The sequence below is a fragment of the Heliangelus exortis genome, chromosome 3 (genome assembly GCF_036169615.1).
Source record: "Heliangelus exortis chromosome 3, bHelExo1.hap1, whole genome shotgun sequence".
Taxonomy (NCBI): Eukaryota; Metazoa; Chordata; class Aves; order Apodiformes; family Trochilidae; genus Heliangelus; species Heliangelus exortis.
In genome coordinates this window covers 9,185,692-9,202,648 of record NC_092424.1, presented here as the reverse complement: position 1 = coordinate 9,202,648, position 16,957 = coordinate 9,185,692, and the positions used below count along the sequence as shown (strand labels likewise).

General features: G+C 47.2%; 1 protein-coding gene across 2 annotated transcripts in view; it reads right to left on the bottom strand.

Moving 5' to 3' along the window:
• Positions 1-3,819, bottom strand: part of KIF26B (kinesin family member 26B) — a 287,372-nt gene extending 283,553 nt beyond the window's left edge. For both annotated transcript variants that reach the window (XM_071739124.1, XM_071739125.1), the window contains exons 1-2: positions 2,003-3,819; positions 1,361-1,762 (exon numbers count right to left, since the gene is read on the bottom strand). In XM_071739124.1, the coding sequence (XP_071595225.1) occupies positions 1,361-1,762; positions 2,003-2,065 (465 nt within the window). In that variant the 5' untranslated portion in view covers positions 2,066-3,819. The remainder of the gene's footprint in view (positions 1-1,360; positions 1,763-2,002) is intronic.
• Between the last annotated feature and the right edge of the window lie 13,138 nt (positions 3,820-16,957).

The following is a 16,957-nucleotide window of genomic DNA, read 5'->3' as shown; positions in this document are numbered from 1 at the left end:
CACCTTTCCCTTTTGATTAATAATTCAGTTAAATCAGACCTTGAGACAAGGTAACAAGCCCTTGAGCCTTTTGTTCAAGACAGCACCAACTCCCTCTCAAACAGAACATAAATAAATAATGGAGAGTATAACACAACAGCAATACCAGGGACCCTTTCTAAGCAGTTCAGCTCTTTTTTTATGATACTGCTTTTATTGTAACCACTAATGAAAACTCTTTGAAGTGGAAGAGTAAATATTATCATTTGATAGTACCTGGACCCAAAAGGGCAAACAAAATTGCATTGTATTATATTCTAGGAGCTGTGGACCTATTCACAATATAACACTTACAGGGTTGCTATGGAGGAACCCAATGCTTACTATTTTGGTAGCAAGGGGTCAGCCAAGGGCTGCTGGTCTCTCTCCTAGGGCTGTTAGCCTTAATCTTTATATGCACAACAAATAGGGAAAACAAAAAACAAAGCCAAACAAAACAAACCCAAGGAATTTCAGAGTATGCCTTTGGAGGTACCAGATTCCTCAATAGAGGCAGAAAGCAGACTTGCAACTCTATACATTATAAGTCAGCTCTTAAAATGTAAGGCTATATTTCAGAATGCTTCCATGCTCTTAAGGCATGGAATTATTCAACTCAATACTCAGGGCCCAGTAGCTTCAAGTGTTTTCAAGTCCTCTTATTAAAAATAAATAAATAAACAAAACATCTAGTGTTTATGAGTAAGAAAGAATCATCACAAATTTGTCTTAGCTTTAGTGATACTCTAGAGAGCTGGCTTCAATGCCACAGTCTGCCATCACCACCTCCTTGGGTGACCTTTGGATTCATGTAGCATTTCAATGCTTCTTCTGAATCCGGGGCTACTGGAGGGTCTCTGCTGCACCTGGCCCCACAACAGAAGTACAAACCATGTGCACCAGACCATACACACCTTACCACTAAGTTGACTGCCAAGTCTCAGGATATTTTGTAAATCCATCTTGTAAGGATCAAGGACAGCAAATGGGACTCCCATGTGGCATTCCCACCCTTGCTTGCCCCTCACTGGGAAGAAGAGCAATTACATGGGGAAATCACCGCACAAGACTACCATCAATACAATGAAAAAGTGAGGCAAGGAGCAAGCTCCAGGAAATGTCAGAAAGACCCCTTCAACACCTAGCATCCCTCAGGAGAGGGAGAGAGACACGGAAGGAGAGGAAAAAAGGGGGCAATAAGAGCAAGAAAACTAAATAAACCCTAAAACTCTCAGCGGTGACAGTGGCAGAAAGAAGCTCAGTTAACTAAAAACCCTCAACGAGGGGCCGACCAGTAGCCCCACCAGCCTCCCGCTCCGCTCCGCCTCAGCCCCTGGCTCACCTTGCTGCTGACGGGCCCGGGGATGAGGAGCTTCAGCGCCTGCCTCTTCAGCTCCGCCAGGCGGGCGTTGCAGTGCTCGCACCAGACGCCGCGGTCGGAGCCCGGTGAGGAGCCGCCGCCGCTGCCGGAGCCCGGCGAGCCGGTGCCGAAACCCGGCGAGCCACCCAGCGAGCCGGGAGAGCTGGTGCCGATGCCGGGCGAGGCGGGTCCCGGCGAGCCAGTGAAGGAGCCCGGCGAGGAGGTGCCGGAGCCGGGGGACGGGGTGCCGGAGGAGCCCAGGGCAGAGCCGGCTCCCTCCGGGGCCGGACGACTCCCAGCCCGGGACTCCTCGTACGCCTTCCGGTACCAGCTCTCGGGGGAGAAGGGGGCGGCGGGCTTGGTGGGGGAGCAGGGGTCGGTCACCTGGAGCGGGAGAAGGAACAGGGGGTCAGGCAGCAGGCCCGGTGGCGCCGGCAAGTTTCGCTCGGACGCTCCGCGCCTCGCCCGCCCCCGCGGGGCACCCGGAGCCGCCGCCCCGCACCGGGAAAGCTGAGCGGGGAGGGGGCGACAGCTGGCGGCGCCGGTGACCGCCGGGACAAGGGCGCGGGAGCCCTGACACGGCGGTGGTCACCGCTCCGAGCCACCCCTTCGCCGACAACTTACCCCGTATTTTCTGCTCCGCGTCGTGACCGCAATCCTCTCCTTATTTCCAGCCACTGAATTCATGGTGGCTTCACAGCGCCGCAGGGGAATTTCCTACAGGTTTCCCAGTCCGCATCCGAAGGAAATAGCCGATCCCGGGAAGTGCCCCGCAGAGCAGGCAGGGTGCTCCCTCCGCCGGGTGCAGCCTCCGCCGCGATCGCTCAGCCCCGCAACACCCTCAGTTCTCGGAAAAACGCTTAGGGCTGGGGTTTTCTCCCGGTCGGTTTTTCCTCATTGTCTTCCCTCTCATTCCCTTACAACCTTGTATTCACAGAAACAGCCACATCCAGAGCAGGAGCATTGCCCCCGGCAGGCAGCACACAGCTCTCCTCCACAAGAGGTGAAGCATCCAAGGTAGGTTTAGGAAGGTGAAAGAGGGAGCTGGAGCTGCGCTGGCCCCAGCCGCGGCTCTTCCTGCTGCCGCTACAGCGGCAACTTGTTTCTTTCACCAAGGTTTGTAACTGAGTTAAGAGAAATCCTCCAAAAATATCGGGATCCAGGCTCTGGGAGGAGCCTCCGCGTCCCTTGCAGCCAATATCCTCCTGCCCATTTGTGCCTGACAGTTTTGCAAGGGAATGGAATGGAATGAAGAGCGGGACTGCGGCTCCCTGTGCGCTCCCCGGTCAGCGGCGGAGCTGCAGGGCCGGGGGCTGTGCACAGACTGCCAGAGCCTCACCGTGGGTCTGCGCGGTGCCTCGGCTGCCAGGAGGGTCCATTTTATTTTGCAGTATTTCTTGATTGACGTCTGAGATTTCTCCCCTCTCCTTGGAAAGGGCGGGCAGGCGGGGGGAAACCTTGTTGCTTCCACCGCAGTTATTGGTTAGTTGCCGCTATTCAGGGCTTTAATGAACATGACTTCACAAGTGTTCCCAATCCTCCCTAAATAACTAGGAAAGAGAAGAAAGCTGTATTTATGACAGTCACTGGCATCTCTTTCCCGTCTTGTAATTTTACGTGTGTTAACTTAACTTGCAGTCAAAGGCATAATAAATTGATCTCTTAATGAAATTCTACAAAGTTGCGTCCCCATTAATCTTTCCTTTCTAATTATGATTTATTTCCCATAGATCTAGTTACATATCCTTTTTTTATTTCAAATCTTGCAGATAGAAAAATCATCTCTAATCAATCTTCTTCCTCAAAACAAGTTGCCGATTTTCTCAGAAATGGATTCAATAAAGAGCTAAATGTCAGATCCCCTAATAGGGTCCGTAACATGGATGGGTTGGTGAAACAGAGAGGGCAGAACAATCAGGGGACTTCCATCCTCCTTTCTACCTTCCTATTGTTACTTCCATATAAATGCATCCTTTCAGCATCCCTAATGTACCCGGGCTGTTACAGCTGTGAGGAAAGATAATCAGCTATAGAATCTCCCATTGCCTTTCTCTTTTCCTCTCTTTCATACTCTTCCTGTAGTAGAGATATGTAAGATGCTCTGCTGTATTTTTACTTCACTAGGTTATCACCCTTAAGAGTGGGAGAGCCACTTCTCATCTGATTAAATAAGCTTTAATCTAAAGCTGACAAATGCATTGCTGCCCAAGTTAACCAGGCTGCCTCGGTTTTGTGTATTTACATGTGCCTCAAAAAAACTGGCCAAAGGGCAAAATAAAGGAGTTGCAGCCTGGCTCCAAGTGCATGTAAATGGGTTTCACATAACGGTGCACGCAGAGATCCCGTGGGTCGTTCTGTAGACAGACGTGATAGGGATGACAAAGTAATGCAGAAAATGCTGTGCCACAGCGGCTCAGAGCAGGTATGCTCCCCAGGCCCCCGGATACACGCCACTTACACCACGATGTGTAAGTGCTCATTTTCTGGCCTTAGCAGTTCTGGTGGTGAACTGGCAGATTCGCTTTGTTTTTCAGCAGACCTTTAATTACCAAGCTGCTAGCTATGCCTGGCTAACCACATCTGCTCTGCCAGGGATCATCATCCTCCGCGCAAGGGCACGCCTGCTTCAGGAGGCGATGGTTACCCTGTGGGCAAGGGGCAGCAGCCGACAACTTCCAAACTGCTGAGCAGGGACCGGTCGGGACGGGGAGGCTGAGCTCTGCCAGCACCCCAGCCTCCCCTTTCTCCACAGATCCTCGGGCTCCGGGCAGTGCGCGGACCCCCGACGGTTCAGGCAGGGCTAGCGAGGCAGCACCTCACTCACAGCAAACCCGGTGGGGCAGGAGGAACAAAACGGCCTTTTACAGACTGCGAGGCTCCTGGCGGGGGGAACAGCGGAGGGCAAGAACGGGAGCACAGGAAGCGATGCGACTGCGAGTGAACGCGTTCCCCACCTCGCCTCGGGCGTCAGGAGGGGGGCGGCTGCCGCCCCCGAGTCCCCAGAGCCCCCGCCGCGCCCCAGCCCCTCCCCGCCGCGGGGCGCGCGCCTGGGATGACCGTTAAACCGCCGATCCGCCCCCCCACCCAGGGAGGGAAGGGGGAGAGGAGGTGCGGGGTGGTGCGGGGTGCGTCCGCGTAACACCCCCCCCCACCCGGCTGTGCGGGGCGGGGCGCACGCGGCGCTGCGGCTTTGGCGGGCGGCGAGCGCCCTCTGCCGGCTGCGGGAGCCGTGCCGGCTCGGCGGGGTGCGGGGCAGGAGGCGGCACCGGACCCCGGCCCAGTTCGGGTGCCGGTGGGCAAGACAGGCAGCTGCGCTGGGGCACGGGTTGCGTGAGGGACAGCGAGCTGCGCCGCCTCTCCTTCAGAGAAATAAAATTTACCAGAACAATAGCGTGGGGGTTGTATGTGGATTTTTCTCTATGTACATACATTTTTTTTAATTTTTTTTATTTTTTTAAATTAATTTGTAGCACTGCTCTCTGGTACCAGACCACTAGTGGAAATCCGAGGAGTTGTTCAGATAAGCAGAGTTCTTGTTCCGTAGCTGCGTGCCTTTGCTGAGCGATGCCAGCAGCACATCCATGGTGGAAATGAATTAACGTGTGAAAAATCCTGGCGTGGAATATTTAACCCATGTTTGAAGGGCTCATGGAGGACCCTGGGCAGGGCAGGACTTGGGGTGTGTTTACACTAAGAGGTGGGATTGAATCATCATAGAATCACAGAATCATAGAATCATAGAATCTGCTGGGTTGGAAGGGACCTCAGATCATCAAGTCCAACCCTTGATCCACTACCGCTGCGGTTACCAGACCATGGCACTGAGTGCCACATCCAGGCTCTTTTTAAATATCTCCAGGGATGGAGAATCCACCACTTCCCTGGGCAGCCCATTCCAATGTCTGATCACCTTCTCCGTAAAGAAATTCTTTCTAATATCCAACCTAAACCTCCCCCGGCACAACTTGAGACCGTGCCCTCTTGTCTTGCTGAGAGTTGCCTGGGAAAAGAGACCAACACCCACCTCGCTACACCCTCCTTTCAGGGAGTTGTAGAGAGTGATGAGGTCTCCCCTGAGCCTCCTCTTCTCCAGCCTGAACACCCCCAGCTCCCTCAGCCTCTCCTCATAGGATCTGTGCTCGAGTCCCTTCACCAGCCCAGTTGCCCTCCTTTGGACCTGCTCCAGCACCTCAATCTCCTTCCTGAACTGAGGGGCCCAGAACTGGACTCAGTACTCGAGGTGTGGCTTCACCAGGGCTGAGTACAGGGGCAGAATCACTTCCTTGGACCTGCTGGCGACTCTGTTCCTGATACAGGCCAGGATGCCATTGGCCTTCTTGGCCACCTGGGCACACTGCTGGCTCATGTTCAGCTTCTTGTCAATCCAAGCTGGTTAGAAGCTGGTTAGAAAGCTGGGGAGGGACTTTCCACAAGGGTATGTGGCATGGGGACGAGGGGTGATGCTTTGAAGCTGGGAGAGGTGGATTTGGGTCAGACATTAGGGGTAAATTCTTTGCTGCAAGGGTGGTGAGATGCTGGGACAGGTTGCCCAGGGAAGTTGTGGCTGCCCCCTTGCCAGGTTTGATGGGGCTTTCAGAATCCTGGTCTGGCGGGAGGTGTCCCTGCCCATGCAGAGGTGTTGGAACGGGATGATCTTTAAGGTCCCTTCAGACCCAAACCGTTCTGTGCTTCCATGAAAAGCCCACACTCCCTGGGCTGGGGTGATCTGGCTCCTCTGGGCTGTCAGAGCATGTCTTTATCCAGGGCTGGGCTCCTCCAGGGGTTTTAGAATAGGACATATTGCCTCCCTGGCAGGACCACAGTAACACAGCTCCTCTGCCCCACCACTCCCAGGGAATCAGACCCTACCAATGTGCAGACCTGTGCCCTGCTCCCCCTGAGACCTGGGCTGGGTGCCTGCCCTCAGCCACCTCCTGCCCACCCTGCACCAGTTGTCCTGCCTGCTGCCCAGCTGATGGCTAAGTTTGGTTTGAGGAGCAGAAGTAGGGTTATGGGTGTTAAGGAGGAAGAACACGACCAGTCAGGAAATTAAGACTTCAGGACGTGGTGAAATTGTCATTTGAGCCTGAAGAGTCTCAGTAGCAAAATTCCATTTTCTCACCTCTTGGGTTTGTGGGGAACTGTAAAGAAGGTGCCACTGAGCTTTTGCAACTTGCAGTCTTGCGTGGCTTCACTGGCCAGTTCCCGGGCAATGGGTCTGTTGCTGTTGGATCAGCTCTCCCCTCTGACAGGTGTCAGTATTTACTGATGTTTTGGGTCATTCAAGAAAGGCTTTATTGAATCTTGGGGATTTTTGGAAGCTGAGATATTCTCCAGTTGGAGGTATTTTGCTGCTGAAATCTTTCCAGTTTGGGTTATTTTGTGCTGGCCAAAGTACAGGACACTATGGTATCACTCCAGCAAGAAGCTCTACTAGGAATCCTTTCTCTGTGTTAAACACCTTCTCCTCTGAAAAGCACCAAATTATAGCATTTTCACTCATTTTAGCCTCCCTTGTGTAGAAGTTGACATTTCCTCCTACAACCCCTCCTGCTCTGTGTGCCCCCTAAGGAAGGACAGAATCTCCAACATGCCAATGACAGGCAGCTCCACAGCTACCTCTCAGTTTCAAATTTACATATTTCTGCTGTTGTCATAACTGGTAGCCATGGGAATCTGCCTCACCCATAGTCCTGGCAAATCGTTTATGCTAGCAGCTCACAAATTAGACTAATTGTTGCTCTTGATTCCAGACAGAGCTGAAAAAACGGGGCTGTTCAGACATTTATAAGTGGACAGGAGCCAAAACCTTGGGTCCGGGCATAAGTATCAGACAGATGTTCAAGCAAATGCTGGTCTCAAAGCACTGAAAATGTTATTGACCCCTTATGGACTGTTGTGATCTGTCTTTTAGCTACTACACATACTTACAGTTTCTCCATCACTCTGCAGTGTGTTTGTGGTGTCGTGCAGTCACACTGCTGCTTCCAGTGGATTTCTTCTGAGTATATCTCTGCGTGGGGGCAATTAAATGTGACCTAGAAGTTTAGCTTCATCACTCAGTTCTGAGATGCTGGCACAAGCCCAGTTCTACCAGTAAACAGCAGCTTATGAAAGCTGGAAATGCTGGGTGTATCAAATATATCCTTTGAAGTATTCACATTTACAGTAAATCTCAGAATAAAAAAAGTGACAGCAACTGTAACTCAAAGAGTCATCACTGACTGCACAGAAGCTTTGTTTCCAAGTTTGGTGCTAATAAGTTTAAGTATCAGGTCTTACTTACAATTTTTTAAAAACTTTCCTTGGGGAGATTTGAAACATATGACAGCTCCAATACTTGCTTAAAGCTGCAAATTAATGCACTGGAGTCTGCTGGGAGACATGGCAGAAATTTAAGGCATTTGTAGTAACAGTGACAAAGAGCTAATTGTAAAGATCGAAACAGCTAATTACTAAGACCTACAAATAAAATCACCAGAACTTTTCCACATTGATATATTGCTTCTCTGAAACCTTTCCAGTTCTCTCATCCCCTTGCCAAAGGATTATTTCAGCAAAAAGGTCTGTTAAGAGTGCATTAAGTCCCTTATCCTTTTGCATAGCACACACATCAGCAGAAACACACATATCCACAGCCTGAGTATTCTGCAGGAGCCAGGAGTTCCTGCAACAGGAGGAAATCAGCTGTATACACCCCACTGGTGTTTCTGATGTTGGAGGTACTGCTCCTTCTGTAGGATAAGGGGTATAATATGCTCCCAGGGTGGGCTTCTCTACTTGCTCTTGACAATTGTAGAGGATGATGTCTTGGAGAATTAAGACTGGGCATTTCCTCCTTATGAGCCAGTTCCCGAGTAGCCCAATTTCTAAATCAATCCCAAGATTTACCTTGTGTGCCATCATAAAAAGAAGACTGACACCAGAAAATGTGTACATCTCCTGCACTGCTACAGTTCCTAGTTCTGGGGGGTGTAACGTGGACAAGGGAACTCTTTAGGTGGTCCCTACCACAGCTTCTACTTCTTGCTGTTACAAGCAGATCTGCATCAGTACACTTTAAATACACTTTCCCCTACTCCGAGCAACAGCAGTTTTACTTTGAGTCTGACAGGAATATGTTTCCCTGTTTGCTTAGCTCAGCCCTTTCGCCTTAGGGCTGTTGCACATGTGTCCAGCCTCTGCTTTCCTTGCTTCACTGAGAGCCTCCTTGAATCTCTCTGCGGTATAAAAGGAAGCCATTTGTGTTCAAATTTGGACAGAGTCTCATTCTGTTGCAAACCAGTTGTCTTTAAATCTCCCCCTTGTCCAATAGCAAAAGCAATCTATTTTCCATGAAGGGTTGTCTGTTTGGATTTATTTTTAATGGGAAATTTTTCTATACCTCAAATGTAAAGTATTTCATAGATTTTTCTAGTAACTGCTTTCATAGTTCTGCCACACAGCACTGCCTACATTCATAAATCTTTACATTCTCAGTAAAAATCAATGCCTACTTATTAATACAATATTGATATGTGTTCAGCAAGCAATAAAGGATGCAGTGCCATGCACATAGATATACTCACAGAGCGGGGTGACACAAAGAAGTTTAGAATCATTCTGTGCAGTGGGATGCATTGCAATGACAAGTCTGCAGCCAATTTTGGTTGAGTTCATAAATTCAATTACTGAAATCCGACAGAATCCCATTTTCTCTTACTCAGGCACCGTTAGCATTCATTGCAACTCTAGAACTAAGGGCAAGCCTGAAAAATGGAACAAAGGAGGAGTACCTATGAATGCCATAGGTATCACCAAGCCTGATGCAGATTTTACATAGAAGAACAACAGAGCAAGAAAAGATTGGAGTAACAAGAGCCAGAGTCACAGGCTCTGAAGGAAAAAGCAGCTTCTAAACCTGAAACCCTGGTTGCCTCTGCTGGCATGTGGAAAAGCCACTGACTGCTGGCTGTGCCAGGCTTGGTGGAGCCACATCCAGGGTAATGATGCAGCAGCACCTGGCATCTGGGGGGGCTGTGCTGGAAGCCCCTGGTGAAAGTCTCTGAGGGCTGCCCTGGCCAGTGGAGCCCTGCTGAGGGGCCCAGGGCAGCCTGAACTGATAGAACCTGGCTCTGGAACCCTGCTAGTGATTCTCCCTGAGAGCAGGAAGAGAGATATTTAAGGGCAAAGGATTCCTTTTAAATATTCTTCAAAGACTCTCTTAGCTACCTCAGGGGTCAAGGAAAAGAGCGTCTTCCAAAAGAATAATTCTCAGTAATCTTCTTTGGATAGAAGAGGGGAAAAGATGGTATTAACGGTATTAACAAATAACAGCATTAACAGGAGGAATATAGGCCAGCACGTGCCAAAGTTAGAAAACAGGCAAAGTGGCTGCTGGAGGGTAGCAAGCACAAAGCCTGTGTGTGTGTCTGCTTCACCTGAGAGCCAGGGGCATGGGCAAGCTGTGCAGATAGCATGGAAAGGGGTAAGCAGAGATAACGCAGCAAAGTGGACAGGCAGCCCAGAGAAACAAACAGGGAAGAATATAGATCATCACATTTTTGTGCTGCATCCTTTCTTGTTGCAGGAGTATCTTCCAGCAGTACAGATCAACAGCAGAGCTGGCATCACAGGCACTGGTCTACGACAGCCTTGAATGTGTAAATGCCTTAAATGAAACACTATATGAAAGGCAGCAAGGGTTCCTCTTCTGTCCCTCAGCTCACCTGAGATGACCTTATTCAACTCAGTGCTCAAAAACCAGAGGATTACTTTCATGGCAACCTATGTCAGAGGTTTTACCTCAGTATGTTCCTGAGATTCTCGTAACAGTAGGCACTCCAGATCTGTGAGCATCTGTGTCATCTGAAACTCTTTATCAAAACCTTTTCTGATACATTCCTATTATCATCAAGAGCAGGGTTAAAAGTGAACCTTCCCGCACGCAGATTTCCGAAAATCTTCATGTTCCCTTTTTGTTACACAAAAAAAATCAGCATTCCATGCTGATTTTATTCTTTATAAAGCAACTGCAGAGGGCTAATGACTGGCTTATCTGCCTGTCATTTCCCTTATACCTCTTTGTGTTACCTGCCTCTAGTTTGTCATTGCCTTGAAAGTCACAGTCTGGTCCTTTTATCCCACTTTTCATCAGCTCTCTGGCAGCTGGGCAGGCAGAACTATGGCTGGCCCTGGAACCTTCTGTGGATGCATGTTAGTGGCCAAGAAAGGTATGGAGAACTCTTTGCCCTTCCCTGTCTACCACGAGTTTTTCTCCAGCTTATACATGCTCTCCTGCTCTGATTACATTAATAACCCACTGGGGGAATCCAGGAGGGCTCATGACTGGACCCAGCTGACTGCAGTTTTTTGTCTGTTTCTCAAGGGATGCTCAGAGTTGGCAGCACAGCTCTGGAATGCCCAGACCAGGGGACAAGTCAGGCACATTTGTTCCTCAGATGGACACTGTGAGGCCGGTGCTCTGGGTGAGCATGACTTGCTGTGCTAGGGAACTTCTTTAAGATTTAACAAAGGAGCAGTCCTGTCACTGAGTATGGAAGTCAAGTGGGAGAAAGAAAACTCCAACACCCTGTGTGCCCAGGCACATGGGTAAAGTATTGCTGCACAGCTCTAGGGCAGGCATACTCACAGCTTTAGAAGAGTCTCTGTCTGTCCCCTCAAGCTTTGCTCAGTCTCTGGAAGCCAACACCAGCAAGGGGCATCTGTGTGTGCTCAGCAGCATGTCCATCCCCCCCTGCTGCCTTAGTGATGTGGCTCTTTTCGGAACCATAACTATTCTGTCAAGTGCCATGACAGAAGGAAAACAATCCCATACCTTGGTGGCTAGCAATGTAAACACAGCTTCAGAGGTGGACTGGCAGCAACTGATGGGCATTTCTTCTCAGTGCTGGAAAACTTTGGCAGAGTGGAATGCATTACCCTATCTTACCAAGTTCAGCAGACCTGCTTTCTTCTGTTCTTTAGAGAGGGCTTGTCTGCTTGCAAAACTTTTACCAACTAAACAGAAACGGAAGTTTAAATTGCCTGAATAAAATCAGCATGACAATCTTGGATGATTGTTTGGATTTACAGTTCCTGTTACCAGTTAGACCCATTTAGTTGGACCCATGCAAGCAGGTACAAGGGGAACTGGAGAGACAGATTTTTCAGACATAAAGATGCATCTGTTTGACAAAGCCAAATCCATGTAACAGCCATAACTGCACTGTTGAAAGATGAATATTTTGCAAACAACTGTGCTGGTGGAAGAGGAGATCAGCACTCTTGGTGTGCCCCCAGTGTCTCTCAGTGCCTCTTTCCCAGAGGCTTTCCACTCTTCAGACCCATCAGGATGTATAAACAAGGCTCCAGAGTATTTATAATCCCCTACATTTTAATTTGGTTGCTTAGCCTCGTCCATATTAAAGAACTGTCTGCCCATGCAATTAGCCTTACTGAGCATTTTAACTAGTGCTAACCTCACCACCACATTCACTGCATCATGTCTGATTTGCAGTGATGCAATGACATCAATTCACAGTAATTAAATTGGTCCAAATCTCCTAGCACAGGCAGAGAGGAAGTCTGGAAAGTGCCTGATGCTGTAGGAGAGTTACACTGCCATTCTGTGACCAAGGAGCTTAGGACACAAGTCAAGTATTCAGCATGAAAATGTGGTGTGCCGCAGTGACAGTCGAGGATGGTCCTGTCTGAAAGTAGAAGGGTGTTCTGGGATTAGCATCACTAGAGGAGGGCAGGTTTTAGTATCTGGGAAGTTTACTGAGAAGCCCTGAGTGCCAGTATGTTCACACAGTTAATTCTCTAATGAGACTGTAAATTGCAACAGGTCTTTCATTCAAAAGAGATGGAACCTGTGCCCTGGAGCTGGCAAATCCCCATGTGAACATGCTTGGGACACCATCTCACATTGCCAGGAGCTGCTGGGGCTTCGTTACTCCCCAGGAGACAGAGAGTGGGGCTGGGGAGGCACAGGAGGAGAGGATGCCTTGTGGATCCTGAACTCTGGGGTGATGCTGTACTGATCTGTGTTCTTGTTGGCAGCTGGAGGCTGGTGTTGGCTCCAATGTTATTTACAATTTAGTCTGTGGTGCTGTCTTTGCCAAGTGGAAGAGATATTGCAAGCCTGCGAGGGGAGTTCTTTTAAGGTTGTTTACATACAAAGAAATAAACAAAGTAGTAGCAGTGAGTGGAAGATCTCAAGAGAAATGGAGTGTTTCTGTAGCATAGTAAGTCTGCTTACAACAGGAAAGGAAGAGTGTAGTGATTCTGGCTTTTTTTCCTCTTGGAATAGGTGCACTCTGCCTCAGGGTGGTGAGGAGAGTTGATGTAAGGATCACCCTCTGGAGAGAAACGTGTGAGGCTGCATCACTCAGAGAATCTTCATCTTTTTGGGCTTCAGGCTGATGTACTTATCACAGAGAAAAACATGTTTTGTTGTTAAAAAGTATGGAGAAAGCTCCAGAGGGACCAGAAAAAGTATTGACAAAACTTCTAAAGTTGAACCTGTCCTATTACATGCCACACAGCTTTGAAGTCACAGTCAGAAAGCCTGTATGGAGATGCAGCCCTGCCAGACAGGCACTTGCAAAGTTTGATGTCTCAGGAATTTGATTCTCAGAACTACCTGTAAAGCAAATGTCTTAGGCTGACAAATTTATATGACTGATTTACCTTTTTTCTCCTGTGTATGTCAGGCTTGTCCAATTGTTCACATTCTTTCACATGCTTGACTGGAACAGTTTCCTTTGATTTCAAAAGGAAGGTTGTAACCTTTTAAGAAAGTGTTTTAGGAAGCTGCTCAGGTGCTAAATAATCGGGAAGTGAGGTGTCCATCTGTGTTGAAGAGGTTTTGTTGAATGAGTTTCTGACAAACCAGGAAAAAAAAATTGCTACATATAATCCAGGTCAATCTGGAAAAGAATGGGCAGCTAGGGCTATATGGCCACTACAGAATTACTAATTGCCATGTAAATAACAGTAACACGAAGGCTACAAGTTTGTAGATTTCTTCAGGGGAAGATCCCAATTACATTCAGGAGTCTGGCAAAGAGTGTGTGTGTGTTTCTTTGTGTGGCTCTGTGTTTACCATTTTCTGCTTCAAAGAAAACCACATATGTCTCCCCTAGGATGAGCTGTTTACTGTAAAAGCTACCTACCTGCCTAGTCACATGTTGCTGGTTTTGTTTACAGCATACTAAAGAAATGAAACTGGGGTTATTTAGGCATTAGAGTTGCATTCATACTTACTAAGGAGTTATTAAAACTCTAAGAAGTGAAACAAAAATCATTGTAAATACTCATGGTCATTATTTTACACGTGTCTTAATTAGAAGCATTACTGGTAGTGGTTCTGTAAACCAGTCTTGAACAGAAATCCACATTCCCTTGAGCAAACAGGCCAAGGAAGTGTTTTTAATGTATTACTTTAATGAAGTTACTTTGCCAACTAAACCCAACATCCTCTGAATTCAAGATTGCTCTCCAAGCTTCAGCCACACGAAATAGTGACAACAATAATCCTTAAAACTCAAGAACCTTACAGCTCTTGTCTTCATAAATGAGGATAACTTGCATATATCGACAGCCTTTTTTCTCATGGGGCACAAGACTAATCCTTAAATTTTTCTGCAAACCTTCTTTAAACAGGTAAGAAGTTCCTTACTTTTAAACACTGTCTACATTTTTTTATTCAAAATATCTGCCAAGTGGTTGGTGCCAGAATGAGGCAACTTAATGAGACTTCTTTGCTGCTGCACTTTGACATCACCTTTGTTGCCAGAAAGGGCCCAGGCTACTTCTCTCCCTTCTCAGGCCCAGCTTGGGCCTTAAAGATGTCAATAAGAGGAATATATAAGAAGAACCTCTTAAAGAACTCTGCTAACATGGAAATCACTTCCTTTGACCCACAGACTAACTTGGCAAGCACAGACTGTGCAGGTAAGTAGAACACAGAGCCCAAATTAATGAGTAATTGCAAAAATGGAAACCATTTCTAGTCTGCAGATGTAGCAGTGCATGGCAGATCTATAGATTCGTGGAATTAGCAGGCATCCCAAGTATGCTGTTGACACCACCAGAAGCCCTGCAGAATAAGGCATTCTCTGCAGGAGGAAGGTGGCAGCCAAAGTTATGTTCTTGCATGTGAGCTCTTGGCCCATCCAAGTGCTGCTGGGTAAGGCAGAGCTTTGCTGAACTGTCAGTGTAGGAAATGATGACATCCTTTGGACACACAGCTGTGAGGACAAGCAGGAGAAGATGAGAGAACAGTCTGGCATTGTTGGTTCCCTGATGTATGGCACATCCCAGAAACCAAGATGGACAGCAACAATTTAAAAGAAGTACTAAGTTTTGTAGTTTTTAGAAGTGTGAGATACCTACACAACACCATGAAATTGGGCAAGTTAACCATATTCTCCTAGTTTGCCTTTAGTACAGTTTTTGTTTCCAGTAGACTGCTCTAGCAAAGCACAGACTTCATAACAACCCATCAGATTAGACTTCAAGTTAACACCTTGTGGTTCCCTTAATTTGTGCTTGTGCACAATTAGAGGTACAAATTAGAGATACAACAACCAAAATGGGGTGGGTACCACAAGGTACAGGTCTCTTCAGCAGTACAGGTATGAATGGGCCAGAAAGCACTCACTTGCACAAATCCTGCTCAGTATGTGTAGCTCAGCTATGCACAGTTTTCAAAGAGACACATTTCTTCTCAACATGACTGCTGGGGAGGTCACTAAATGGGGACATAACCATTCAGATGACTTCAGATTTATATGAAAACAGAGTCTGTGATGGGAACACAGAAGATACAGAGCTTGTTGAATATGATCTTGCTGATCATGTTGATTGTGAGCCCCTCTGACAAAGACCTAGAAGATGAGAATTTTGAGGCCCTTCCCTAGCAGCCTCAGAGGCACCTCTGTGTAGCTGTTTGCAGTACATCCCTCCAGTATGAGAGTCAAGGTTGGTGAAAAACACTGCACTGTCTCTGTGAGATGGACACAATAAAAGCTGGCACTTTACAGAGTGCTGTAGATTAATGACCTTATTGGTAACATGAAGACAGTAATGAATGTGGAGAGCTTATCTTATTTTTACAACACTGAGTGACTGAGTGTGACTTTCTGCAACCTGGCCTGTTATTAATGGTTTTTTATGTATACTTCATGTTTCTATTGTCAGTGAAGCAGCAGTGGAAGCATGAAAGCTGAAGACTGCTTTCACCTCTGGCAATCTGCTGGGGTATCTGCAGTGGGGTTGTGAGGGGGACAGAGCAAGGCATTCCCTTTAGGCATAGATTTCTTAATGCCTTATCCCAAGGCATAGATTTATTTAATCAACCTACTACCTAAAAATGCCCTGCAAACAGAACCTTATCTGCTATTCTTAAACAAATATTGTAACACTCAAAGATTTCATCAGTAGAGCAGAAAATTTAGTGCAAGAGTTTTGCCTCAGTTTGTTACTGGTTCAGAGCATAACAAAAGGAAAGTGAACTTGCTGGACTCAGCTGGGTGCACATGAGTGCTGGACAAACACTGGGTAATTCCAGTAGAGGAAGGGCAAGAATGTTCCTCTGTTGCCCTTTTTATTATCCTTGTTATAAATTTTCATTGCTGAAAGGTAAGTTACAAAGTTAAATTTTAGCAGTGATGACTGCCTTGTTTCTTCTCTTGCTTCTTGAGATACATTCATTAGCTGATGACCAGATCTGGTTCCCAGCCAGCTGTCTGAAAGGCCAGGCAAGCTTTCTGTGTGCATCTGAGCAAGCTCTTCCCTTTTTCCCACTACTATTTACTTGCAGTTTCTGATGGTGTCCCATATAGACCTCACTGATCACAGAAGAATCATATTTGTACAGCATTAATCAGAACTTAACTTCCAACAAAGGACAGTACAACACACATTAAATACAAGTCAGACAGGCATGTTGTAGTCTTCCACTTAATTTCTGGTTATTTTTATTATTTTTGAGGCTCTTGCTGGAAGGCAGATTATTTTCTATTTCTTTTTTAAATGAAAACTGAGAGTGAGTTTGACCATAAGCTTCTAAAACCAGGGCCTTCACAAATGCAGGCAACTCTGTAAGAGGTATTATAAAATCTTTGTGCCAAGTAGCTTCCCATAGGTGTCAGTGAGAACATATTTTAAAATAAAAGCCATAGCACAAGCATCTCTGGAGAAAGGAATATGTGTATTTTTGCCTCTGAATGCTTCACTGGCTATAATTTTTCCTCTCCTGAATTTCCTTGTAGATTCATTCCTTTTACTGAGGCTTCTATAGCTATTGATCTCCTGAAGTCAGCCCAGGCAGCCACCATTTCTCTGCGTATTTCAGTTTCTGAATGCAGGTGTTTGTTCTTCTCATTTTGTAGGGACCCTATTTGCCAGGTCTTTGCCACTGAATTGAACTCCACTTGCCATCTTGATATGAGCATGAAGAAACTGTTCTCTTACTTTAAATGTTTTTTCTGAGCTCACCTTTTTGTAAGCATGCAGCAGTACAGAGCATGAGCAGCACAGGCTATCTTAGATGAGGACTTTGCATGTAAAAGGTGCATGGGTTCAACACAC